The 26,963-nt window shown below is 40.3% G+C and overlaps 1 protein-coding gene across 7 annotated transcripts in view; it reads right to left on the bottom strand.

Moving 5' to 3' along the window:
* MAST2 (microtubule associated serine/threonine kinase 2) overlaps positions 1-26,963 on the bottom strand; it is a 2,532,505-nt gene that overhangs the window by 134,014 nt on the left and 2,371,528 nt on the right. For all 7 annotated transcript variants that reach the window (XM_044085935.1, XM_044085937.1, XM_044085936.1 and 4 more), the window contains 2 exons: positions 16,359-16,468; positions 4,236-4,390 (listed from right to left, as the gene is read on the bottom strand). In XM_044085935.1, coding sequence (XP_043941870.1) covers positions 4,236-4,390; positions 16,359-16,468 — 265 coding nt within the window. The remainder of the gene's footprint in view (positions 1-4,235; positions 4,391-16,358; positions 16,469-26,963) is intronic.

Raw genomic sequence — 26,963 nt, 5'->3', positions numbered from 1 at the left:
AAAAAAAAATCTGGCGCTGACCTTTGCATCTAGGGTTTGGCTTTCATTTCCATTACGAATCTGCCATTGAGAAAGAACAATCAACCCCTGACTCCCAATTCTGGTGCTGCCGCTTTCATTCCTCTATCATGACAGAGTTAGAAAAAACATCAGTAGCTTGCTTTTACTCTCTTTTCAACTCAAACTGCTTCATTTGGTCAGCTGTCTCAACCTCCAGGTATTTCACCTCCAGCTTCAGTCACTCTAATTCCAACTGAGTTCTAAGATCATTTGGAGGTGGACTGAAACATTTTACTGCATGCTCTACTACTTAGCAGTCACCAGTGTCAACAGACTGCATCATTGCTGCACACAAGACTGCTATCTTATCCTCCTTGGATGTTCCAGCATACAAACTTCTCAGCATTTTACACTCCTTAATCAGTTGTGATAATGACATTTTTCAATAATTTACAGAGCTGAGTCTGCATGTCCTCCTCGCGGTTGGGTAGCGTTCGAAAGACATGTGTGCGTAAATGGGTGTGCCTCCGTTGAAGGTTGGGTGTCGAGCTGGCATCTCAGCGTTTCGTAAAAATCTATTGCCAATCATTAGCGGACCGGAGTTCCGCTGTGGCAACCCCTTTCCGGGAAAAGCCGAAAGACAAACAACAACAACAGAGCTGATTTATTGGTTCACAGCTACTTACTAGGTTAATGATCTGTTAAGATGTTCAGAAGCCAAGCCATGCATCCTCAAACCAATATCTGGCACTAGTATTTTAAGTTTGATTAACCCTGAGCCCTCTGCAATATTAGTATGAATAACCCAGGGGCAGGCAAACATTTACATATTACCCCAGTCTATAACAGACAAGGGTGGCAATCCAGGGGTGAATTTGGGGCTTTCCATTCACTCATTCAGATTATGCTTGAATAGAATAAGAGACATGCTTTGCTTTACATGGAGAGGAAAATGATTCCAAGGAAGTGATATTCTTGGCGACACATATCTGTCCCTCCAGCATGTTCTATTTTGTTGCAGATGTGATTAAGATCTCTTGAGCAGGTGTTTCTGCATCAAGTCTTTGAAATTTTAGACATGTAACAGATCTAAAATGATGGGGTCAGGTACAGGCTTTGAAAGTGAGGTAATAATTGTCTGTAAGATACCAAAAAAGTGAAAGGGCTTTGAGATGATCAATGTAGTCTTTTTGATTTAGGTCCTTGATTTTTTTTTTTAATGAGAAAACATTGTATTCACTCAAGTTGTGCCAGATGTTAGGACAAGTACATAGCAAAGGTCACTACACTTAATGATCAGCCTGAGTGCAGTATACAATATAATGATCACTTCCTTGGACTTGGATGCCATACCTTTAATAGACTGCAATGAAAAAGGACTTCCTTACATAAGTGGATACATAGTGATACATGGGTTCCCAGGTCCCTTAGTACTGGGTCAATTTTGAAGGGGTGCGTTGTTGAAATGATAGTTTTAGAGGACATCATGCTTGCTGAAACGATACAACTATACATTTTTGACATTTAGTTTTAAGTAGTGGCTTTGACACCGACTAAAGTTTGGGAAAGGTCTTTACAAACGATCTTGGTATTTTCTGGAGAGTTTATGATGGCACAATGTTTACAGTCATCTGCAAACCCGGTCCATCTTAAGGCCTTAACATAAATTTTGACCTCCAAAAAGTAGATGCCAAAGAGCAGTGGCCCAAGGACTGAACCTCGAGGTATACCACTAGTAACAGTTCTTTTCAGGAAGGTAGATCCACCCACCCTAACTTCCTGGGTTCTGTTTGCGAGTTTGCTATCCAATGAATTACATAGGGATTTACATTTAGATTTACATTTAACTGAATGAGTTTATCAATTACCCCCAAGTAGGCGATAGAGTTAAACACTATTGTGAGGTCCAGATACATGGTTTGTACAGATCTGCTCTCATCCTCATCATCATCTTCAGTATTTTTTGAAAAAACGATCACATTAAGTTGTCAGTTTATGCCTCTGACAAGGCTAACTTGTCTCTGGTCAAAAGTTTGCAGACTGCCTATGTCCTTATTTATCAATTCCATAATGACAGTTTAAATAGCTTTACAGATGAGGCTGGTCAGGTTTACAGATCTACAGATACCCAGGTCAGTTGATGCCCCACCTTTGTGCAGTAGGATGACTGTTGCAGTCAAGATTCTGATGAAGTCGTGATTGGATGATGAAAGCGCTTAATGGTGTTTTTTAATATTTAAAATAAACGTGGATTTGTGTTCCGGACAGTCTGTCGCCTTTTATGTTTTTGGAACATGCTGTTCGTCAAACTGTTCTGACTGAGATCGCATTATAGTGGATATTTGGAATTTGCCCTTTCCCCACTGTAATGTGATCTCAGAACTGGTATATATAATTAGCAAAGGGTATGGGGGGGGTGCAGCCTCCCACAAGAGGGAAGTTTGATGAATGGCATTTCCAATCAAATGCCGTTCAATGATCAGATTCTTTGATGAAGTAATATAGACCCCTGATGAACTGAGGTATCAAATGATGCTATGCTCCTGGATTTGTATTTCAAACAATAATGCATAGTGAAGGTCTGTTTGGCTTTGCAACAAATAACATCATTGACAATGTATTCGGAAAGGGTTTGTTTGGAAAGAATTTGTTTTTGATGTACATGTTTGCCAACATTCTGCCGCTAAGAAACCATTCATCCAATAAGCAACAGCTATCGCTTATCAAAACGATGCACTGGAATTATGCTGTTTCTGAATTTTCCTTCTACAGTATGGAGAAGAACTCTAGATGAGTCATGTGTCCTTAACTAATACCAATGGCAACAGTAGTTCCTTCCATCCACAAACTTTCCAAAGTATATGTATTGTATGTATTCCTGTGTGCTGTGATCTCTAAAACCCAAAATAATGTCATTTGAACAAAATTCAACAACTTTCACTATACATCATAGACTTCTGTGGAAGGTGGTACCTATCCACTAACAATAAACAGCATGTACATTTCTCTAAATCAGAGACGATCTTGCTTATGAACATTTACTTAGTTGTTGGACACATTTCTCCCCTAAACACTACAGTAACATAGCACATCAACATCACATCTCATCTACTCTTTCATGGTGTTCTGTGCAATCTTTTGTAAGCAGCATTTGAAGTTATGTCACATCTGAATTCTACTTCTATTATTAATAACTTTTTAGCCTCTACGGCATGGATCTCAGCCATCCTATAATGCCGTGATTAATGTACTCCATCTGTTCCTTCAATGGGCAAGAAGAGCTGGATGGTAAGTCCAAAGCGCTCTGGTGACCTCAATGAACGATTAGCGGTGGAGACACTGCAGTTTTGGGCATCTGCTTCTAATGATATCCACCGGTGTTTCCCTAGGTATGTATGCCTGTTGTGCTGTCCCAATCAGGAGCATGGCGACTATGGCTCAACCCCTCATTGACTGAGCTATAGACTGGATGAAATAGGTCACTAGACAAACCTCAGTCACTAGCTCTGTAGATGTACAGCTGGCCCACACAAAATGGAAGGCCCTAATGTCCAATGCTTTCTTAGCACACTGATACAAGCTTCTCTGACTTCTACTATTGTCACCTATATCATGGTGGCTGGTACAAACTTTGTATGTCTGACCATTGTCGAAATGACAATTCAGAATCAGAAGTTAACAGTCTATAGAAGTGCCTATTTCAACAGAGGTCTTACTAGACACATTAATTCAGACAATGTTCTTTGTAATAGAATCTCTACATGTACAAGCCAATTCTGTGTGTGTGTGTGTGTGTGTGTGTGTGTGTGTGTGTGTGTGTGTGTGTGTGTGTGTGTGTGTGTGTGTGTGTGTGTGTGTGTGTGCATATGTGGATGGAACAGCTATGGTTTGAGGAGGTCAGAAAGCATGGTAGTAATGATCATAACTCAAAAAGCACAGGGGGATGATCATCTTCACATCAGAATGTTTAATAAAAGATTAACCAAGCACTGGTCAATTGATCTACAGTAGCCAATCCTGTGGCCTCAGTACATTAGGCAAATATGCATAATACACTCGCAAGACATCAGACGACAGAAAATTCTACAGGACGTGGCCAGTACATGTCTAGCATGTGATATGCACATCATTTAATGAGCAGCAGGTTATTAACAGAACTTACAATTTTTTTAAAGTATGGAAATGCATCTTCACAGACCATTACTTGAAATTAAATTACTAAATGCTTTGCTTACAGTTCAGGAGATCCAGTTGTCCAGCTGCGTTCACGGGTTTTCAGTCCGATGACGTTATCCAGTCTGTCCTCTTTTTCTTCACTTAAACTGCGCTTGGTTGGAGGTGGTGTTTTCTTTTCATCATTTAGGGTAAGATGCTCCATGCTGCTATAAACCTAGAAAGAAAATAGAGGAAATGCAATTTGTGGAAAAGCCTATTTTTCTCAAGTCTGCCAGACTGCACCCTGTTTTGGACATACTGTAAAGACAGGTTAATTGCTAGACAGTAGTGTTTGACTTGTCAGGCTTACCCTGTAAGGCTGCTGCTGGAAAACAGATCCTCTTTTCACTGCTGAGGCAGCAGTGACTTTACATTCAGCATATCTCAAGAACACAGAGTCTCACAATCACTTAAAGCTAATTAGTGAAATAAGCTCTGCTTCTGCTCTATGACTGTCTAATGACTGGATCACTAATGGACAACTAATGATTAACACGGATGGGTCTTTAAAATAAGCAGCCACTTCTTGTAAGCTGCTGATACCAACAGCTTACAAGCAAATCAAGCAAATGTATTTTCCAGTAAATCACAGCTCCACAAATAAAGCAGAGATCAGAGCTTTTTCTTTCGGTTCTCTCCCTATAAAGTAAATATACTGTAATCTCTATCACATTAAAAAGGCTCTGTTACAGAAAATACATGCCTCTTTGAATCAAGTCTGATGCCCAGTGTAGTAATGCAAAATGGACAAAATGATCTTTAATGTAGGCTGAATCCTTTGTTGTTTATTTTATTTTATGGTTAGCAAAATGAAATGCTGCAGGATTTAAACCACTAAAAACAGCCTTCCTATTACTGTAACAGAAGCTCCAACGTTTGCCTGGCTATTTTTGAGTGATAAACTCCATAAGATTTTCAATAAGTACCAAAATTATGGTCCTTTTTAGTATATCGAGCAGGAAACATGCTGTTATATGCCACTTCAAACACTCCATAAGAATGCCACCTAGTATAACTACTATGATTTTGGTTCTTTTTACTGCATCATCAGGTACACAACGTTGTCATATACTGTTGTAAATATGCTTTTACTAGCAGGAGGTAGAATCTTGCAATATACTGATACTAAAGGAAGGAGACCTTGAAAGCAAACAAAAATTACATAACGGGGAAGAAGAGAAAAAGCAACAGGCCAGTACGCAGAATGAGGACAGAAACAGTATGGGAAGACAGACAGAGGCTGGCAGGTACAGGAAAATGTGAGCGGCACACAATAAGCCAAAGGGGAAAGGAGGAGACGCAGCAACAGAATGGAAAACATGGAGAAGGAAAAAATGAACGGATAGCTGCAGACAGTACTGACAATGAATGAAATGGACGCTGAGCCCTGGGAGGTGTTGCAGGAGACAATACAACAAGCATGGTAGGTGCAGACATTGCCAGATAGGGGCACTCAACTAAGTGGGAGAGGCACTGGGTGAATCAGAACAATCTTGTACAGAACCATGCAGGATAGATGGAAAAGGGATCAGATGCAGCACAAGGACAGGTGCAGCTTGCACAGGTAGTAAAAAAGGCTGTTGGTGATAACACATGGTGAGGGAAAGTTCACAGATAGGAGGAGCAGTGGCAAGGGGTAGGAAATGAATGAGATAACCAAAGTAGGAACAGAAAAACAGAGCTTTGTTAACTGGAAACTCTGTCATTAAGGAGACCAAGATCCAACAAAGGATACAGTAGAGACCTTTCAGTGAAACCAGTTTTGTTGGCTCAGGCTTAGCAAAAAATACATGGGGAGGAGAAGATGCACATTGTGGTACATTTATGCACCAACTGTCCATCAGGGGAGACAGACAGAAAAGAAGCCAGCACAGCCAGGTAGGTGGCACAGAGGTGGCATAAGTGTGTCCTAAAGACAGCATTCTCATAAATATTACTAGGGATAGTAGCCAGTACATTAAGGAAAGACAGGATTAGGAGATATAATAACTGGTTGCAAGTCTGGAATTTATAGAAGGATGGGAAGAAACTTGTCGGGCAAAGCATCTCTATTCCAGGAACAGGCTACAATTTAGCTAGGAAGGATCAACAGTGCTTGGGGACAAGGTGGAATGGTATACCTATCCTAATTTTAAACTAAGACAAAAAAGGAGAATAAGTGTAAGAGAAGCAGAAGAGAGGACTAGGTATTCAGGCAGTAAACAGAAGGTAAAAACATTGCAGAATATAGTCAATGAGCAAACAAGGATGAGTAAGATAATGTGTAGGTATAGCAGCATTTTGTTCATAGGTTCATAGGTGTGTGCTAGGGTAATGGCCCTGGGGGCTTTACAAGCCTAGCCACAGGATTATCCTGGCATTGTGCCACCCGACCTTAGTTCCCAGTGCCTCTGTTAAGTAGAGCCACTGGAGTTATCACTGCAGTGAATTTTCTACTTCCCATCCACTCATCAAGATTTCTCTTGAAGACGGTCAGTGAGGTGCTCTGCTTGACATGTATGGGAAATCTATTCCATAGCATGGGCAGTCTCTGGGTTATGAACCTGTCCCTCTAGTACATTCTGTTGATTGTGGTAATGAGGATGAGGCCTCTGGAGCGTGTGGTGCGGAGGGATTGGGATTTCTTTAGATGTAGCATTTCTAACAGAGCTGGGTCAGACATGGCTTTGTAAGGCAAGCAGAGATCGCCTATAAGTAGGCGATATGAGAAAGAGAATAGTTGGAGGTTTTTGAGTCTGTCCATATATTGTTTAAGGCCTAGGATCCTCTTTGTGAGGTACTTTTGTGGCCTCTCTAGTTGTTGTAGGTGTCTAGTTAGGTACATGCCAAATGGGGCATTATACTCGATGACTGGCCTAATGAGGGAAGAGTAGAGGGAGACAATGACCTCTTTCTTCCTGGATGCAAAACCCTTAGTAATGAGATGTGCCATACAGAAGGACTTTCTGACCATAGTGGTAATGTGGTGATCAGAAGAGAAGCTGCTGTCAACCTGTGTTCCCAGATCTCTTATAACACCTTCTGCATTCAGTAGACTACCGTCAATGTGGTTATTCATAGGAATCAAGTTTTCCCAAAGGGAATAACGATGCATTTTTTGGCACTGAGCTTAAGGCCATGGTTCTGACATCAGTCATTGGTCACGGTGAGGCCATTCTGTAGGATGTCAACATCATTTGGGGAGTTAATAATAGTTCCCAACTTGCAATTGTCTGCGAACTTTGTCAGCCAGAGTCCCTTCGTGTTGGCCTGGACTTCAGAGAAGTAGATACCAAACAGGAGAGAACCCAGGACCGAACCCTGTGGGACTCCACCCATGACTAGTCGGCAGTCTGACTTGGAGTCCGCTACTTTCACACTGTGGGTTCTATCTGTGAGCCAGTTTGCAACCCACCTAGTGATACAGCGGTTGATACCTAGCTTAGTGAGTTTTTCCATGATTCCTGAGTGAGGAATGGTATCAAAGGCCTTGGCCAGATCAAGGTAAGCTGCATGAACCACCTTGCCTTCATCCACAGCTCTGGTGACTGACTCAAAGTTGTCGACCAAGTTGAGCAGGCATGATCTACCCTTCACAAAACCAAACTGTGTGGGATCCAGAGTTTGTAGATTCCCTACATCCTTATTTATTAGGTTTATGATGATGCATTCTATAGCTTTGCATATCAGACTTGTCAGGCTAATGGGGAGACAATTCCCAGGGTCTGTAGTTGCTCCTCCATTGTGGAGAGGGATGACTGTAGCAGTGCACCATTCAGTAGGGACATAGCCTGAGGTGAGGCTGTGATTGAACAGGGCACACAGTTCATCCTGTAGTTCATGTGAAACACAGCCAGGGATATGGCCAGGTCCCATATAAGCTGTATTCTTGGCCTTGGACAGTGCTGTTTTAACCTGTGCAGCAGTAATACTGGGTGCCTGGCAATCATCTGGTATTGTGATTGGTCCTTTGGGGGAGAGAGGGGTAAAGTTGGTACTGAATCTGTCGACCAGTATACTGGCAATATCTATTGGCTCGGTATAGGAGGTACCATTGTGCAGTAGCTCAGAGAAAATCTGGGTACTGCCATGGAGATTCTTTACATAACTACAGAAGGCCTTCTGGTTGTCTTTACTGTCTGCTGCAATTCTGTTTTCATACCCAGCTTTAGAGGATTTGATGAGGGATCTCAACTTTTTGTTGAGGCTGATAAGGGAGTTTTTCCAGTCTTGGGACTTTACCTTATTTTGCATCAGTTTCCTCTTTCTGTTGTAGAGTTTATTTATGGCAGGGGACCACCAGTTTGACTTCCTTTTTTTGGAGGAGAGCGTCTTGGTTCTATTGGGTATGACGAGATCTATGCATTTGTGTACGTATTCATACAGTGCACTGGTGTATGATCCGGCAGTCATGCGACTATTCTCCATTTGCATGGGTGCCATGAAGTTGGCCACCTATGTTTTTAGGAGCCCAAACTTAGCTTTGGAGAAGTTTTTCATGGTGGTTACCTTTGCGGGGGGGGGATGTGGATTTTCAAGGTGATTAGTTTGTGGTCGGATATAACCAGGGAGGAGCTGGCTACTGGTGTAGAGCAACAGTAACCCATGTTAGTAATGACCAGGTCAAGGATGTTGCAACCTCTAGTAGGGGTAATAACGAGCTGGTCCAGGGCATTGGAATTAATGAACTCCAGGAAACGTTGGGCAAGTATACTTGTACATGAGTAGTTTTCCCAGTTAATGGAGGGATAGTTGAAGTTTCCTAGTATGAGAGTGTTAGGTTGGACCCTAATATTCTTCAGAGTGCTTAGAAACGTGGAGTGTGAGCCTTGGGACATGGTTGGGGACCTATAGCAGGCTACGACCTGAATCGCTGTCTTACCCAGTGTTAGCTGCAGCTGAAGTATCTCTGATGCGTTATGTTGGGCTACCAGTCTGGAGGTGTGCACATCCTTTATGAATATGTTAACACCACCGCCTTTGGAGCTTCGGTCCAAGTTCTGGGGCCGAAAGGTTTGGAAAAAGTTATAGCCTGGTAGTGTAGGGGTGCTTTTTGCTGCCTTCAACCAGGTCTCTGTTACAGCACAAATGTCGATGTTCTCCATTTTAAGAAGTGCTTCGAGTGAGTGCATTTTGAGATTTAGACTTCTAGCATTGAGCAGCACAACCCTCAGATTGCATTTGTTTGTAGCTGTTACGGTGGTAATTTGGTCTTTGGAACATCGCCTAAAAAAGGCACTATAGGGATAGCAAGAGCCTTGGCCAGTATCCGGAAGCCCAGGGGTGACAGGTGCAGGCCATCTCTGGCAAAGCATCGAGGTCTATCAATCATGTCATCCCAGGCAGACAGATACTGGATCCCCTTAGAGTGACACTAGAAACTCAGCCAATTGTAATGTAAAGAGTCTGATTAAGAATATAGGGAAGCAGAATGCAGGGATGCAGTGGGGAATATGGACACTGCCGATATGAAAGAGACATGGGCCAGTGATAAGAATCAAAGGACATACAGCTGCCTGGATATAGGCTGTTCTGGAATGACAGATGAGGGAGAAATATAGGTGTAAAAAGCAACATAAAGAAGGGCATTAAATGTGAGGTCAAAGAGAAGGAGGACCACCAGCCTAAGAAACAGGCAAGGAAGCAAGTACAGTAAGAAATTAGGATGAGTACCCTAGGCATTATATGGACTGCCATGGTGGTGCAGCGGTAGCATTGTTGCCTCACAGCAAGAGGTTCTCCTGTTCGATTCTCGGCTGGAGTGTGGGGAGTGCCTTCTGTGTGGAGTCTGCATGTCCTCCCCATGGTTGGGGGGCATTTGAAAGACATGCGTAAATGGGCGTGCCTTCGTTGAAGGTTGGACGTTGAGCTGGCACCTCAGCATTCGTGAAAATCTACTGCCAATCATTAGCGGACCGGAGTTCCGCTGGGGCGACCCCTAACTGGGAAAAGCCGAAAAACAAACAACAACAACCCTAGGCATTATATACTATGGGAGTAGGACAAATGGTACACTGATACAAATTATCAGCCCCCAGACAACAAAAGCAGAAGGATGACAGATGGGGGGATAGGACGAAGAGGGATCTGAATTTGTCAGAAACTTACAATGAGAGTCAGAGCTCCAAGGCAGAGAGGGAGCAGGACCTGGATGAGGTGTCAGATAGTAAGGGACTATGTAGGACTGTTACACAAAGGCTAGAAGTCTGGATGTGGTCCTGCACTAAGGCAAAGAGGTTCACAGATGTCCAGGTTAAAGCTCCATTTAGCTAGCAGTGATTAAGCTGCTGTGTAGTTTACAGGGTGGGAGGCAAGAATTCAAAGATAACGGCGTGAGAAGTTTAACATAGTGGGTTCCACTACACTGGGGAAAAGGTCAAAGATGAGTCAGGAGACTGGAAGCAAACTGAAGTAAACAAGCTATGGGAATGGGTCATGGATGAAATATTACAGACTGCTTACAAAGTTTGAAGAAAAGACAAAAAGACAATGAGGAGAAAGTCAGCATAGTAACAGAGGAATATATAGTCAAGCAATCAGAACAAAAGACGACATGCAAAATGTAGAAAGGAGGAGCAATAGGGCATGCAAAAGGTAGAAATGAGAGGCAGGAGTGCAAGAGGCACAGCAAAGGGAAGATACTAGCACAAGGAAAACAAAGGTGTTAAGGGTAATGAAGGTACAAGTAGTCAGGGGTTGGAAAAAGGAAAACCAGGGCCTTTTATTCATTTATTTTTAACATCCCCCTAGTCCCAGGCAATTATTCTAACTTTTATATCTGTCCAAAAACCACCAGATATCCCAGCTGCTCCTTCTGGGTACACCAGCATAAACAGTCACTGGCTAGACTCATGATTCTTCAGGGAAAATTACTTCAGGAGTAATTCAACTGCATCTCTGGAGAGTGACAGATCCAGTGTGGAGTTGCATGCACGAAGCCAGAAACCATCATTTTTATAGCAGCAGGCTGAAGTACCTTATCTAGGGGGAATAGTAAGGGCAATGACATCAAAATCTCATCACTGTTCTTCCTGTAGTCCGGGCAGATGACTGATGCAGCTCCTGGTCTATATCACTGTACAGGCATCGGGCAGCCCGAATAGGAGAGCTGGCTGTTGAAGACTCCATCTTACCATTCCCCACAAATTCTACAAATGGCCTGAGCACATTGCTAATTGGAGATTGTGGGTGGCAAAGACAGACATCTTGTCTCTGCATCATCTTAACATTTAAAGCCTTTTAAGGTATACAGCAAAATAGAAGTGACAGACAGACCTAGCCAGGGATAGAAAAGATACGAGGAAAATCAACAAGCTTGGGGATTGCAGAGGTATTAAATGAACATTTTGCTTCTGTCTTCAATAAGAAAGAAAGTGGACTAGCTCAAGTATACTGAGGCCCTACTCAGGAGTGTCTGAGTGTACTAGAGTATCCGATAATATAGGACTATTAACTATTTGTAATAGAAAGTTGGCATTTAGTATGTCAAGAAAGTGTCAGCCAATTTACTGATGGATAGTTGTAGTCCATCAGTAGAAAGGTGTTGAGTTTAATGGGGATTTCAGCTAATTTGTTAAGACAGCTATCATGCTTAGAAGGGGACAAATAGGGTGTTCTACATCTAGCTAGGAAGTGGTAATTAGACTTATTTATGGTGGATTTTAAATATGGTGTCACAAGGGATCTGTCATGTGGTGATAATATCCTTGACAAATACTTATACTCCACTGTAATTGCCAGGAGCTCTGAAGACATGATAACAGCTATAACCAGGAATACAGGATTTGATTTCATTGATCCAAAACCAAACCTCCGTAACTACACATACATTGACGTGTTCACATTGTAGGAGAGCCTGATGTTCAGGCATTTTTATGAAGTCTCCTGGCATTGAGTACAGCCACAATAATGTGTTCCAAACTTAAATTCACTAAGTTGAAATGTCCATCAGATGGACTCTGCCTAAAAAGGCACTGTGCAGACATCAAAGGCTACTGTCAGAATGCAAAAGCCTTGGAAAGAGAGATGCACACCATCCCTGGCAATAGACATATAGCTACTGGGGATGAAGGGGACAACTTCCCTTGGCACAAGATGTCAGATGTAAAGGGAGGCATTCAGAAGTGAATTTGGACAGTGCTTTAGCAGTCATGGCTTAAGCTCTCCATGGCTATTTAGACTGTAACAAGACTCTTGTTATATTTACAGCAAGTAGCTACAAGTTAAAGAAAATAACTTCTTTTTTTTGCTCTTCAACATTAAGTTTGAGGTCAAGGTATGTGCCAGGCCAGAGAGCTTCACAAGGCACCAGAAAAGTTAGCTGAAGAATGTTGGATGACTTAGTAGAATAAGACAGCAGATAATTAGTGAGAACTCTAGATATTAAATTCAGCAGCAACTGCTTATCCTGGTTCAGGCTTAGAGAGAGATTAATACAAACAGACAAACAAAAGTGAAATATACAAGTTTTTATGTATAAATATTTTAGGAATGTGTGCATCCATTCTGGAATATGAAGACAAAAAACTGTCAAAAATGTGAGAAACTTGAATGTTTAAAAGAGAATGTGTTTTATATCGTGGATTGGCTTTCCTAAAATCCTGCTAGGTTAAGAATGCTTTTATCCCCAATCATTGCATGCACAGAGTTAGTATTATAAATAGGTAGAATAAGAGAGGCAGGAGATTAACCCATTACCACTGCAGTAAGGGTGCACAACACCCCAGAAGAAATGCTTTGCTTTACTTTGAAATATCAGGTTCAGTTCATGTATTGCATAATGACAAGTAAAATCCTTGATGAGATATCGTGAATCCTTTATTAGCTACCCATGCAAAGATAAATGCAAACCTCTGAGACAATTAGCTAACTTTATCAGCTATGGTGCACTTGATAACTTACATAAGGATATATATATATATATATATATATATATATATATATATATATATATATATATATATATATATATATATATTATATATATGTGTGTGTGTATATATATATATATATATATATATATATATATATATATATATATACACACACACACACACACACACATATATATATATATATACACACACACACACACATACATATAAGGCACCTATTATTGTTATTCACCTCTGTACCTGACAAAGAGTTCTAACAATCCTCAAAATCTCAGCTTATTTAGCCAAGAAAGGCATTACTTCAACTCCAAGTTGATTTTTTTTTACTTTAAGGCTAAATGGGAGTTTCACAAAGGGTTTTAGGAGTAAGCACTCAACATGACATTTTGATTCCTTTAATGGTGGGCATGATCAGGACAGACAATGCCCCAAGACTTTAATTGCTAACAATTTGTTCTAACTTAAATCTTCTCTGTTTGCACAACAGCATCCATCAGATACTCTCTTGTATCTTGCACTATCAGTATAGTATACTGTTGAAGGACCTGTTGATCTTTGAAGGTGAGAAAGAACATCATTAAGGACAACAGCACACATTTAATACTACAAATATTTTGGAAATGTTCTGAAAGTCTGTATAAAGCACAGAAATAAAGGTACAAAAGGTTTACGTGGAAGATTTACATACGCCAAGGTTAGAGGAAGATGAGGCTCAATTACTAACAGGATAGGAGGAGATGAAATAAAAATGGTGATGTATAACCAATCTACTGGAATGACCCAGGAAGTTTGGATGCTAGGAGGGGAAAAAACTGATAAAGATCTGTAATGTTTTGTTTAACAGTATATTAAAAGGTGGAGAAGTACCAACATCCTGGCAGAAAGTAGTGGTGGCTGCAATACAATAAGATGCTAAAGACTCATCAGATCCAGCTTCATATAGACCCATTTGAATTCTAAACTATGATTATAAAGCATTTCTGTCTATAATGACTAAAAGAATGGCAAACGTGATGCCAAAATCTGACAGATATGGAACATTATGGTATTTGTTTTGTCAAGGGGAGGCAAACATCTGACAACATTAACAGAACAATGATAATCTACAGGGAAGCAGAACCTAATAAAATACCAATGTTGTTGGTTGGTCTTGATGCAGAGAAAGCATATGAAAGAGTAAGCTGGGATTTTATGACCAGGGCAATGGAAGTATTAGCATCACCTGATAAAATTATATTTTGATTAGGAGGATATACGAGGGATCGGAGGTGAAAATTAAAGTAAGTTCTGTTAGACAAGTGGAACCAGGCAGGGGTGTACCCTTTCCTCTTTGTTTTTTGTGTTATATGTAGAACCACTGGCAAAAAATAAAGGACTCAGAAATTCAAGGATATAATTCATATGGCAGTCGAGAAAAGCTGGCTTTATTTGCAGATAATGATATTTTATACTTGATAATACCAGAAAAGGACATTTCAGTGTTGTCGAACATTTTGAGACCATTTCAAGCGTTTTCAGGATACAAAATTAATGACGATAAAACAAAGGCAATAGCTGTAAACTACACACTCAGACATGAATTAGCTCAGCAATACCCATATTTATGGGGACACAATAAAATGAAGTACTTAGGAATATGGATTAAAAGGGATTCTGTTGTGGCAGTTAGGAATATATGGGAAGAGACTGAACAAAAGATGATACAAACACTGAGAAACTGGAAGCTCTGTTTTATGGATATGGATAGCAAGATACAAGCAATCAAAATGTTTTTAGTTCCCTTTAGTTTTATACACAGGTCAGGCATATTTTTATCAACCAGAGGAGAAGTTGTGGATAGAAATTAATACAGAACTGAATAATTTTATCTGGGAGGGAAAGATGGCAAGAGTCAAGTGGAATAAGCTGATTCTTCCAATAGAACAAAATGGTTCGGGATTAACTGATTTGAAGAGGTATTTCAGAGCTAGAACGTTAAGGCTCCTATGCATAGTGGAAAGGGATGATGACGAAACAGGGGGGAGGCTCAAGAAACAAGGAGAGAGTGGGACTTTGGATGCATATCCTTAAGTAGAATAACAACCATACAGAATATTATATTCATAAAGTAGCAGAAAGTTTTCTAAGAACTAAGCCAACACGGGAATGAAGAAAAGGCATTCTGCCGATAGGGATGACAGCAACTAGGGATATAGACAAGAGGCAAAAGGGGGCTAGAATATATTACAGAAAACTGGCAAAGGAACCAAGGTATTTGGAGCAAGTAACTAGAAAATGAAAGGTAACAGAACAGGAAGAGGCCAAGAGTTTATTTGGAGTGTAGGCTAAAGACTGTCTTTCCTATCAAGGATTGATATCAGAGTATAGGCAAAGAGAAAGAAACAGGGGGATCCTAAGTGAAAGACCAGCACTGGTAGAGTTCTTTAGTACAATCTAGAACAGAAGCTACTATTAAAAAGGGACAATTAGTAGAGCATATAAAATATTGCATGCTAACTATAAGAATCAATCAGCGGAGACTAGAAAGGATTGGGAAGAGAGATTGCATAAACAATTTACAAAAAACAATGGGAGATATATGTATGCATGTCTCCCAGATATGTAACAAAGTCTATAAGATTTAGGATCTTTGGTTGGAAGTTTTTACATAAGCATTTTTATACCCTAAGTAGACTCCCAAAGAATTTTTCCTCAGGTAGATCGAAAATGTTGGAGGTGTGATGGGGAAGAAAATTTGAGAACAACTTTTTTGGCAGCATAAGGAGGTGACAAAAAAGCAATTACTAGAAAATGTAAATGAAAGTGTAAACCAACTGTACAAGAAGTAGTGAATATAATAACACACATAAAACAACTGGAATTAGGATCTTTAAAAAAGGAAAGGAGCAAACTACATAGGAAAAAGGTGACTTGTAGGAACACACGCAGAATGACATTCTGGAGGAGGAATGGGTTTTAATAGAAGGCAGGATTTCAATGAGCTATATAACAGGACTGATTATAAGTGCTGCACAATGTTTGCAACTAAAAATATGTCAACATCATTTGCTTTCATTTATGTAACAGTATTATTTTCTACATCAAAAGTGATGATTTAATAAAGATGTTTCTTATTTAAAAAAAATAAGCACTCTCTTAATCTAGAAGTCCTTTTATGACCTATGAACAGATAAAGTGAAGATTCCAGTATTAAATACAATAACTGTTTAGTGCTAGACAGAGTTCTGAATACTATTACCACAACATATTAGTGGTATTAAAATGTATTACCTTACTGAAGCGGGGAGAACAGGAAGAAAACTTTCTGATTTCCATGCATTCATCATCATTGGTATCATATTCTTCATCTGAGTCTGCATGATGGTAGCGCTCTGAACGGGCTGGAAAAGTAAAGGACATTACACATTTTATTTATTTATTTTTTTTTGCAATAACTTCAGTTTCAAATTACGATGCAGTCTTTTAGTACTTAATTTGTACTCTTTTAATCCTCACCTCCTCAGTCACGTAAGAAACTATGAAGCCCATGTCAAACCAACAAAAACAGATTTAATGCAATCAGGTGCTGACAGGGCAATAAGGTTTTTAAGCAACTGGTATTACTTTGATTACTTTTTTTTTTTCAACTTGTTCTCATTTTAGGTGGTAAGCATTCTCAAAGGTCATGAAACTAGACTGCTGCTATCACCAGCCTGCTATGTTATTATCAGAAAATCTCTGTGTGGCAGAGATGCAGCAAACTTAACTGCCCTCTCTGGAGGTGAGTAATTTATGAACTTCAACTTGCCCACCCTCCCCATCCACCAGCAGGCCCCATCACTCTTCCCACTCACTCCTGTAATTAACAGTAACCAGCATCATGAGCAGTAGTTTAACAAGTGAATGACCAGACTCCATGCGGGAATACTATACACATTGAACTGATGTAATTAACTGCTCACAGACTCCATATTCTAAGATGTTTTATAATTTGTCTATTGAAGAACGGAAAGCTCTCAATGAACTTAACGCAATGGAGACCATACAAATTAGACCTACAGATAAAGGCAATGCAGTAGTTGTTCTTGACACTGCTTTTTATATGGATAGTATGTATAGACATTTGTCAGACAGACATACCTATACTGAGATTTGTACAGCTGATGTTAATAACTTGATATCTTAAGTACGCAGTGATTTATAAGATCTCCTATATGTAGAGTCATTGATTATGCTCTATATGATGTTTTTATGGTTGAGGAACCTGTTATTCCTAGTATACAAAGACACCTTAAAATTCATAAGTGTTTACACAGACCATCAATTAGCCCCACTGTTTCTGGTCAAGGTTGGTTATCCGAATCCCTCTCTATTTTTAATGAATGGAAACTGAAACCTATTGTTGAAACAGCACCTAGAGTCCTTAGTAATATGTAACACTTTTTATGTACACTGTTTAATTCAGTATGTGATATTGATATTAGCAATTGTATTTTAGTAACAATGGACGTCTGTACTTTGTTCACTGTTATACCTAATTCAGAGGGTGTTGAAGCTGTACATATGCATTTATCTAAAGGTAGTCATTATTCTAATGACCTTATCTTTCTGATTTGCTATTTATTGGAATTAGTTGTTGATAATGATGCATTTCTTTTTTTGTGATCAGGTTTTATATACAGAAGTTAGGCATAGCTATGGGCACAGCATGTGCCAATAGCTACACCAACCTCGTCATGGCCATCTGGGAAGAGGAATCTGTTTTGAGCTCACATAGATTTGGAATTTGTTTTGAGCTCACATAGATTTTCCTCCCACATTATATACTAGAGAAGATTTGCTGACAATATTTTTTTGCTATGGGATGGTTCCCCTCAACATTTGGAAGATTTTGTGTCTTATTTAGATACCACTGGTAGCTTTTTTAAAATTTACTACATGCTCTTCTAATCATTCTATTGATTTTTTAGATGTTTGTGTAACTATAAGTAATGGACATCTTGAAACTAGCCTACACAGAAAGGCTACTTGGAGAAACAGTCTAGTATGCACCCTGGTCATGTTTTTGTAACGTAGTTAAGGGACAATCTTTTAGAATTTCTAGGCTATGTACTAATGATGCTGATTTTGATCTATTAGCCACTTTGTTATCTGATAATTTTAAGGAGAGGGGATATTCGTTACCTCTTAAGTAAGAGCTGCCTATAGGCAAGAAATGATATGGCTATGCCTTATTTTTCCGCAGGGAGACAGTATGTACCTAGACATTTTATACATATCATGGGGGCCAGGGAGCTCCTTACCTACACTAATGATATAGGTAGAACTTGTGATGTGGTCAAGAAAAATTGTCCAGTCTTGTTAACTGATGAGACTATCAAAAATATTGTGGGGGACACACCAAGCTTTAGTTTAAGAACTGTCCATCTTTAAAAAGGCAGCTGTGTTATACACTGGGAGCTTCCACTATTAATAACTTACTGGTGTCTGAGAGATTGGGCACTTATGTGTGCCATATGTGTAGAACATGTAGATATGCATCTGACATTAAGGTATTTGTACATCCAGTAACTGGTAAGAGATTTGTCCCTAACTTTTATGCTGATTGTACATCTAAAGATTTAGTGTATTTAGCTATTTGTAATCACTCTACCTGTTATATAGGTAAGACCATCCGCCCTTTTAAAGAACGGATAATGGAGCATGTTAAGAATATTCGTTATAGATACCTGTATTAATGCTTGGGCCAAACACGAATCTTTCTCCAGACACAGTTTTTCTTTTTTAGTTTTACAAATGCTTACTAATGATTTCAGAGGTGGGGATTAAGTTAATAACCCGGAGAGAGCAGAAATGAATTGGATTACAGCCTTACAAGCATACAGGGTTCCTGGTTTGAATGTTGCTATACCTTTAAAGCTCATTAGCTTAACTGGTTTTACTATTTATTTGGAGTGCATATTGTGATTTTTTTAACTTGGTCTGAAGAAGTGCATTACTGCATCATAAGCGCTTACCATTCTGTTTTAATAAAACTTTGTTTTTTTGGCTATTACTGGTTGGTTTACTTCTGTTTTTTCTTGAGTATTATGTATATCTCTGTGGTTGATTCAGCACACCTAAATAAAACTATTTCTGTGCTTGATTTAGCACGCCTACATAAGAAGGCTCTGTGCTTGATTTAGCATGCCTACATAAGAAGACTTCACATATTTAGTATGTGTGGAATCACATTAGTTCCACTTTTTATGCACATTCATTATTTCTGTTAACCAGATACTTTTAATTATCTATTCTGAATTAATGCTCAGTAGGGAGAAGGCAAAACACCTATACATAATAAGATGTTGCATCTTGATGGCAAAGGAATGCCTGCAAGTATGTTAACACAAGTCAAATATGATTACATTACAATATTAAAACAAAGGGCAAAGACAGTATGTTAGAGACAAGAAACTTTGTATTAGCTATTAGCCAATTTCAAAAGATCATCAGTGTGGCCAAAATTGTAGAGCTCAGCATGCTTAAAGATGCACATTAGCTAGTGATTAGTCTCAAAACAGGGGCCAAAAGAAACATGCAGTAAGCAGCACCACCACATTTTTTTTGACCTGCAAAATCTCATTCTGGCTACTTCCATCAGTTCTCCCTAAGGGGAGAAATGAATTTCTGGCCACTGTCATGATATAAACAAATACAATTTCCTAAGAGCAATGAGGAATCTGCATTTGTCAGGCTAAATAACAGAGTACACAGCAGAACACCCACATCAAATTTTAAAACCTGTCAGAAGTCACCACAGCTCAGAGGTTACTCTCTTGTGACAAACAGCATGACATCAATTACACAAAATGTGCCAGTCAGTTGTACTTTGACAATAAGTGAAACACCCATGGTACCATTCATATAAGCCTATATACTGAAAAATTAATATGATTAACTTAAAGCGCTGCTTATGTGGTTGTAATGGGGCTTTGATCCAAGACAATTTTGCAAGTTCACTCAGACAAGAATGAAATCTTTCTGACAAACTTCGCTTTGAAAAAGTCTTCTCCAATACTCTTCATGTGCTGCAAGTTGCTTCAATTTTCATCTAGAACAACTGGGTCTTACAACCAATGACATAAGATGTGAAACAGGTAAGGAGGTGAGAATGCACAGCAATATGGTCAGCTGAACCACTGGGACACAATATGGTCAGAGACAAGCCAAGGAATGCAAATGTAAACTCAGAATTGTACTTCATGTGTGGAGGCAAGATGCAGAGACATGGGATTCACAGAAATGCTCTCAACTTCCATACAAGCACACTGCTAAGCATCACTAAGTGGCAACTAAGAGAGACACTGAATAGTGCAGTGCTTATGGGCAGCCAGCTGCACTTCATGGTAAGTAATTTAGCCGGGTATCAAGAATGCAACTTGGATCCAGCAGTGCAGCGTGATTGTGTAATATATACAAAGGAGCAAAACAAATACAAAGTGTTGTGTGCTACATAGCACAGTCATGAGAAACATAAATGGGAACTCAGACTGACAGACCTCAATATAAACCCATGCCTGCAGCAGCTAATTTGTGCATGTTACTACTGCCCTCAACAGGATTGCACCAAGCACTGCATGCTGCTACGTAGCCATATACTATTTGCAGTTGTACTGCTCTGATGTCCAGAGACTTGGACACCTGTTGGATTCATAAGAAACAAGGGTGTACAGAAAAGTGGAAAACGGGAAGAACAAGCAGAGAGCTACTTTTAGGGACAACATACAGGAAAATGCAAGATGAAGTGAAGGAGAAAAACTTTTTGTTTCTGGGTTTACAAACTTATTTTTTTAGAAAGAAGGGAAGACGGGCATAAGTGAATGGGAAAGCAGTGTTAAGAAAGGCAACAAGATACTGTGAGAGTTCTGGCAAATACACAGCAGTACAAACTGTGATGGAAGAGCAAAGACAGAACGGGCTGAGACAAACAGACAAATGGTAAGGGGTAGGGGTTGGACAACCCACAGGATAAGGAGTTGTGCACAAGATGAAGAGAGCAAGAAAAAAAAAAATGGGGATAGAGTGGGATACTAGCAGCTTATGCATCATTTCCCATCTCAGGAGAGGGAGACCCTACATGACAACATCCCATCAAGATGGATCAGAGTGGGAAGTGGTATGGACATCACCCTCCCTGGTGGCCTGATGGTAGAGGTCATTGGTTAACTTAATCTGCAACTCACTGCAGGAGGCTTTCCACAAAGGTTCTCTCTCTCTCATTGCTCTTTACAACTCAAACTCCACCACCTGTATCTGGGCTACATCAGGCACAGAAGGTCAGTTACCTGCTAGTGAGGAGCCATAATCCATGTCTGGTGAGCTGCTACCTGCTTAGCCATCCTTCGAGCACCTCAACCACAACTTCAGCAAGGGAAGAATGCACTAATGCCACCTGTGGAGCAAATCGTTTATCTATAATTGCAGTGGGGAATCTCAATAGGAAGGCAGTCATAAGTAAATGTATCCCAAAACTGCAGAAAATTCCCTTGTGAGGGAAACTAACAAAAGCTGGTTGCAAGCCTCTCCTGCCAACTTGCAGAAGACAACACAATTTGTTTAATGCTCTGTTCATGCTGAAAGAAAAGGGCACATTAGAGAACCATGAAAACTGTAAAGCCATGCAGAGATGCACACAAAATGTAGTAAGCACCATCCAATGCAGTGTCCCCACCAATATCAATTCCACCTGACTTGAAAGATCCAGGCAGCAGCCAAACTAAGTCCTAGGATAAGCTTGACAATTACTTACTTACCAACGGTAACAACAGTCTAATATTTACAACAGGATAAAAGACGCAACATAAAAATATAAAAAGAAAAAAAAATGTATTTTTATTCCATTCAGGGAATTCCTACTTAATCTTGTCTTCCCATGGATGTAGTTCATCAGAGTGTCCACAATACAGATCAAAATGATACTTGCACCATTCCCCTGTCATGGTGATGTTATGGCTGAAGACAGGCACACACGTTTTAAATGCACCACAGCAGGTGTCCAAATAGATGTTCTCTGAAATGGCCTTGAAGGAGTGAAGGAAATAAACCATGTGCTTGCTCTCCTTCACATATCATGCAAGGGGTCCCTGCAGAACATTAACAGAAGCCGCCAATTTCCTGAACCTTCTCTGAAAATGGTGTCACTTTCACAGGGAATGTGATGATGCCCCACAAGACATGTCTTCATTATAATTTCTGTAACACAGCTAGCTCTAAAGTAGAATGATGCTCTTACCAGTGGATGGTCTCTAGCATAGGTTCAGTGCCATGAGCTGTCAGAGTACAGTGTATGTAACAGGCTGCTCCTTATGCCACAGTCACGCTAGACCAAAATCTAGTGATTAATAGAACACCTTTATATGACTAGATTTTGGAGACAGTGGTCCATAACATACCATAACATAAAAGCACAGTCAGGAGAATGTAACTGCACTTTACAGCAGCGTCACATATGCATTACCAACAAGTTAAGCCACACCACAACAAAGGCAGGATATACAACAGGCGAGTGGTCAGTAAAGAGGTAGCAGTGCACCTGGAAGCAAAAGGCTGACATAGCCAGAGGAACTTTTAATGTCCCTGTTGGAGGACAATAGCTCTGGAATTATCCCCGGAAGCATAGATATAACCATCAGAATGGACACATTGCCATGCATATATTTAAAGGTCACCCAAGCGGCTCGGCCATCTCTGTTTCCATCGGGTGGTTGTAGGTATGCACATATATATATATATATACATACACACACACAGAAAGATACAGAGAGAATATACATACTATATACATAGAGAGAGAGATAACGTACACACACACACACACACACACACACACACACACACACACACACATAAATATATACATCTGAGGATAACTCCCATATTTGGATCACACCTCCCCTTTCAGAGAGCATTATTGGTGAGTGCAATCTCTCCAGGATAGGCACGCACATCCATCCCCACTGCATCAATCACCAAAGACGGAACATGAACACAGTTCAGCTGGGCCACAGCTAGGGTTTTTTTCCTTCTTGCCACTATAGTGGGGTACTCACTGGCATTGCTGATTGAAGTCGGAAAGAAGGTATGTATGTGAGCGGACGACCACTACAAGGTACACAGTACCTGCATCTATATGTGGACCATTGCTCATCTCTCTTCATCCTGAGAAACCATAGCAATTGCCCTCCATTAGCAGGACACCTCATGAGCAGGCCTCAATGAGATCAAAGTGCCACAGTTACACATTATCTTTGTCAGGGGGAGGTGAGTGATATGTCCTCCAGCAACAACCCAGCAAAGCCAGGCTGCAAGACATGGTCACTAAGTTGTACTTGACATACATCACAGGAAGGGAAGAGATTGTGTATGATATGGAATATCCATCACCTTGGGACTCCCACCTCCACATCAGGCCACCACTGTACAGTGCAACCCCCATCCCATAGTAGGTGGAAAATGTATATGGCACACAATACTTCTCAACTTGAGACTCCCGTCTCAGACTCCTGTAATATATCACTCATCCTCCAGCTAGTGTGTGTAGACAGATGTGTCAATGTATCCACTATAACCTGTATACATCAAGAAAACAGTGCATAACTCCATCCTGCTTCCCTCCGCTGTGGTAAATGTGGTTGTGACTGATGGATAATATGGATTATCCATGTCCCGCTGGCACAAGCTAATATTTAAGCTGCATGCATTACATTTGCTGCGTGGGACAGTGCATTGTCACTGCACGCTTGTGGGGCCCACACATCTGGACTAGGTGCTGCTGCTTCTCCTATACTGCTGTGCACAGCGCTCACTGTCTGGAGGAAGGGGTTGAGTAGCTGCCAGTTGTTGCTGTTCCAACAAAGTCTCAGTAAACAACACTGGTGATGACTGCTTATCCATGGCATGGCATGACACGGTGTGACCATTACAACGTCATGAAATTACACGGCCTCCCTCCCATCATTATACTAAGGAACATTCAAGATGTTAAGAATACCCAGTAAGCTGTGGCAGGATTTTATTTTATTTTTTTATTTTACATTTGTTGACTGGGAGAGTCCGACTGGATACAGATCCATTTTCAGCAGAGGCCTGGAAAGAAAAGCTTCAAAAGCAAAACAAAACAATTCAAACAAATAAAACAAATCAAACAAATCCAACAAGTCAAATCAAACAAAAATTCTTACATTTTGGGCAAGGATTTCAAGTTAATGGTTATAATCAATACATAAACTTACATAAAGGTTACAAAAACACAAACAAATTATAAGCAAGACTTACTAAGTTTCTAAGAGTAACACCTACAATTGTCTGATAGTTATGTAGTATTGTGTTAAGTAAGGAGTTGTAGATATTAAGGAAGAATGACATAATTGTCTTTGTGCATGGAATGGACAGCTTTACTTTGATATTTATATTCTATTGTGTATTTTTGTTGGGATGTAGATTAATACTCTGCAGGAGTATGCTATGGAACCTACTGTACGTATTGTGCTTTGTTGGTAATAGAAACTATCCTGGGGAGAAGCATGGGCATAGCCAGTTATCTATGTAGAGGGTTTTCAGGAGAAGTTTAAATTGACTGGTAGATACAGTGGAGGTTATCTGGCTTGGTAGTGAGTTCCAAGTTCTAGCAATGGTGTAGGCGAATAGAGATTTCCCGGTGTCATTATGTTTGATGACCTTTATGAGGTTCTGGCTTCTTCTTTCTTTCGGCTTTTCCCGGTTAGGGGTCGCCACAGCGGAACTCCAGTCCGCTAATGACTGGCAGTAGATTTTGACGTGCTGGCTTGCCGGGCCTAACGCACAACCTTCAACAAAGGAATGCCCATTCCCGCATGTCACCACACAGAAGACGCTCTAACTGAGAATCGAAGGGCAACGTCTAACTGTGAGGCGACAACGCTACCGCAGCACCACCACCGCAATACTATGAGGTTCTGGCTACTAGATCTTAAAGGTCTTGTGGGCATGTGGAGCTGAAGTATCCCCTGAAGGGCAGGAGTGTTTTCAGGAAGATAATAGAGTTTATAAGCTGTTGAAAGTTGGCTGAGTAGCAGTAGATGAGAGAGCTCAAGCCATTTGAACTGCTTTAAGGCAAGACAATGGTGGGATCTATCTGTATGAAGCTTCTACTGCAAATTTGGCAATCTTGTTGTAACAAGATTCCATTTTCTTTAGGTCTCTTTGGTGTAGGTTAGTCAGGACAGGGGAGGCGTAGAGAAGGATGGGCAAGAGATGAGTCCTCGCTATGGTTGCTTTGGTTTGTTTGGTCAGATATTGCTTATTGCTATAGAGGAGTCCTATTTTTTTATGTACTTTTTTGATAGTCTGGGCTATGTGGGTATCAAATTTTAGATTATTGTCGATTTCAACACCTAATAGCTTTGTGTGAGAAGTGGGGGTGATTTGGATGTTGTCCTTTGACTTGATGGTGAAATCATTGTTTAGTGGTGGGGATTGACCAGGACTAAAAATCAATAGATTGTTTTTTGGGGATTAAGAATCGGTTTAATGTTAGTGAACTAGGTTTCAGCTAGAGTAAAATTGTTCTGGGTCAAGGTTTGTAGCTCTTTTAGGTTGGGGGCAGGATTAATACTGGTGTACACTCCCAGATGTGTGAAAGCAACTGAAAGCAAATTTTGAACAGATCAAACACATGCCTTATGATGTTATGGGTTTGCATGTGTAGTGTCATACCGGTTCACTATGGATGTTGTAAGACAGAGCTCCACTGGGAATCCAGCATCAGCAGCAAAAGTGTGCATACATGCAGAGAAGGAGATCACTTTATAAGTCTACACCAAATGAAGCTGCGTACTTTAATAGTAACCTGCACATACCAATCAGATGGCCCTGTGGAATATCAGTTTGCATGAAGTTGTGATACAGCTGAGATATGTGCCATACCTGTAAATCACATGAACTACTTAGGTGCTGTTATGATCCCACCTGTGTTATACACCGTCTAGCAATTTACATAATGGTGGCCCTTCTTGATTACAAACCTTTCTGTCTGTGGGCCAAGTGGGGCCTTTGTTGCTACATGTTTGCAATTTATGGCAATCAGTACCTCAGAGATGTATGCAATATCACAGAAAAACATAAGGTTAGCTCTGTTGTGGTGTAGTATGAAATCGTACACAATGCTTCACATACAGAAGTACTGCAACAATGAATTTCTTGAGTATTCTGATGAAAGAGTATTCTACTGAAAGCACTCAACAAATATAAAATGAGATATTCTAGATGACTAGTACTGTTGAAGTGATACCCCGATCTCATGTGTAAAAATGAGAAAAATGGGTGTTGGGCAGATGGAATAAAAGTTACAGAAATAAGCAATTTTTGGAAATATAACTATTAAGGTAAAATAGCAGCATTTTAAAACTTTAAGCAGGAGCTTAGGTGTTTGTGTACAGCCTCTCAATATAATTGTCTCTGTGGACTGCATTTTTGTGGCACAGGCCTATAGATGCCAAGCATGTCCCCAGCTAGTTTCAGAAAGATCCCTACAAACAGTATGGAAAAAGAGTTATAAAATACATTGGTCTCCGCAGTTATTGGAAGGCCACGCATTACTACTGATTGGTTATGTGGGTGTTGTAAGTCTGACAAGACACATATAATGTCCAAACTGACGAGATGGCATAGTGGCTAGCATTGTTGCCTCACAGCAAGAGGTTCTCCAGTTCGATTTTTGGCTGGGGTGCCCTTTATATGGAGGCTGAAAATGGGCTCTGTCCCAGAAGGACTTTGCCGGTACACAAATGTTAAATAAAAATAAATAAAGTGACCATAATCTTTTAATCACTGAAACAGTGGTAAGAAAAAACATTGACAGCAGTGCTTACACTGGCA

The sequence above is a fragment of the Protopterus annectens genome, chromosome 10.part0 (assembly GCF_019279795.1).
Source record: "Protopterus annectens isolate FY-2018-M chromosome 10.part0, PAN1.0, whole genome shotgun sequence".
In the NCBI taxonomy this organism is placed as follows: domain Eukaryota; kingdom Metazoa; phylum Chordata; order Ceratodontiformes; family Protopteridae; genus Protopterus; species Protopterus annectens.
The sequence above is the reverse complement of the archived record's forward strand: the minus strand, read 5'-3'. Positions and strand labels throughout refer to the sequence as shown.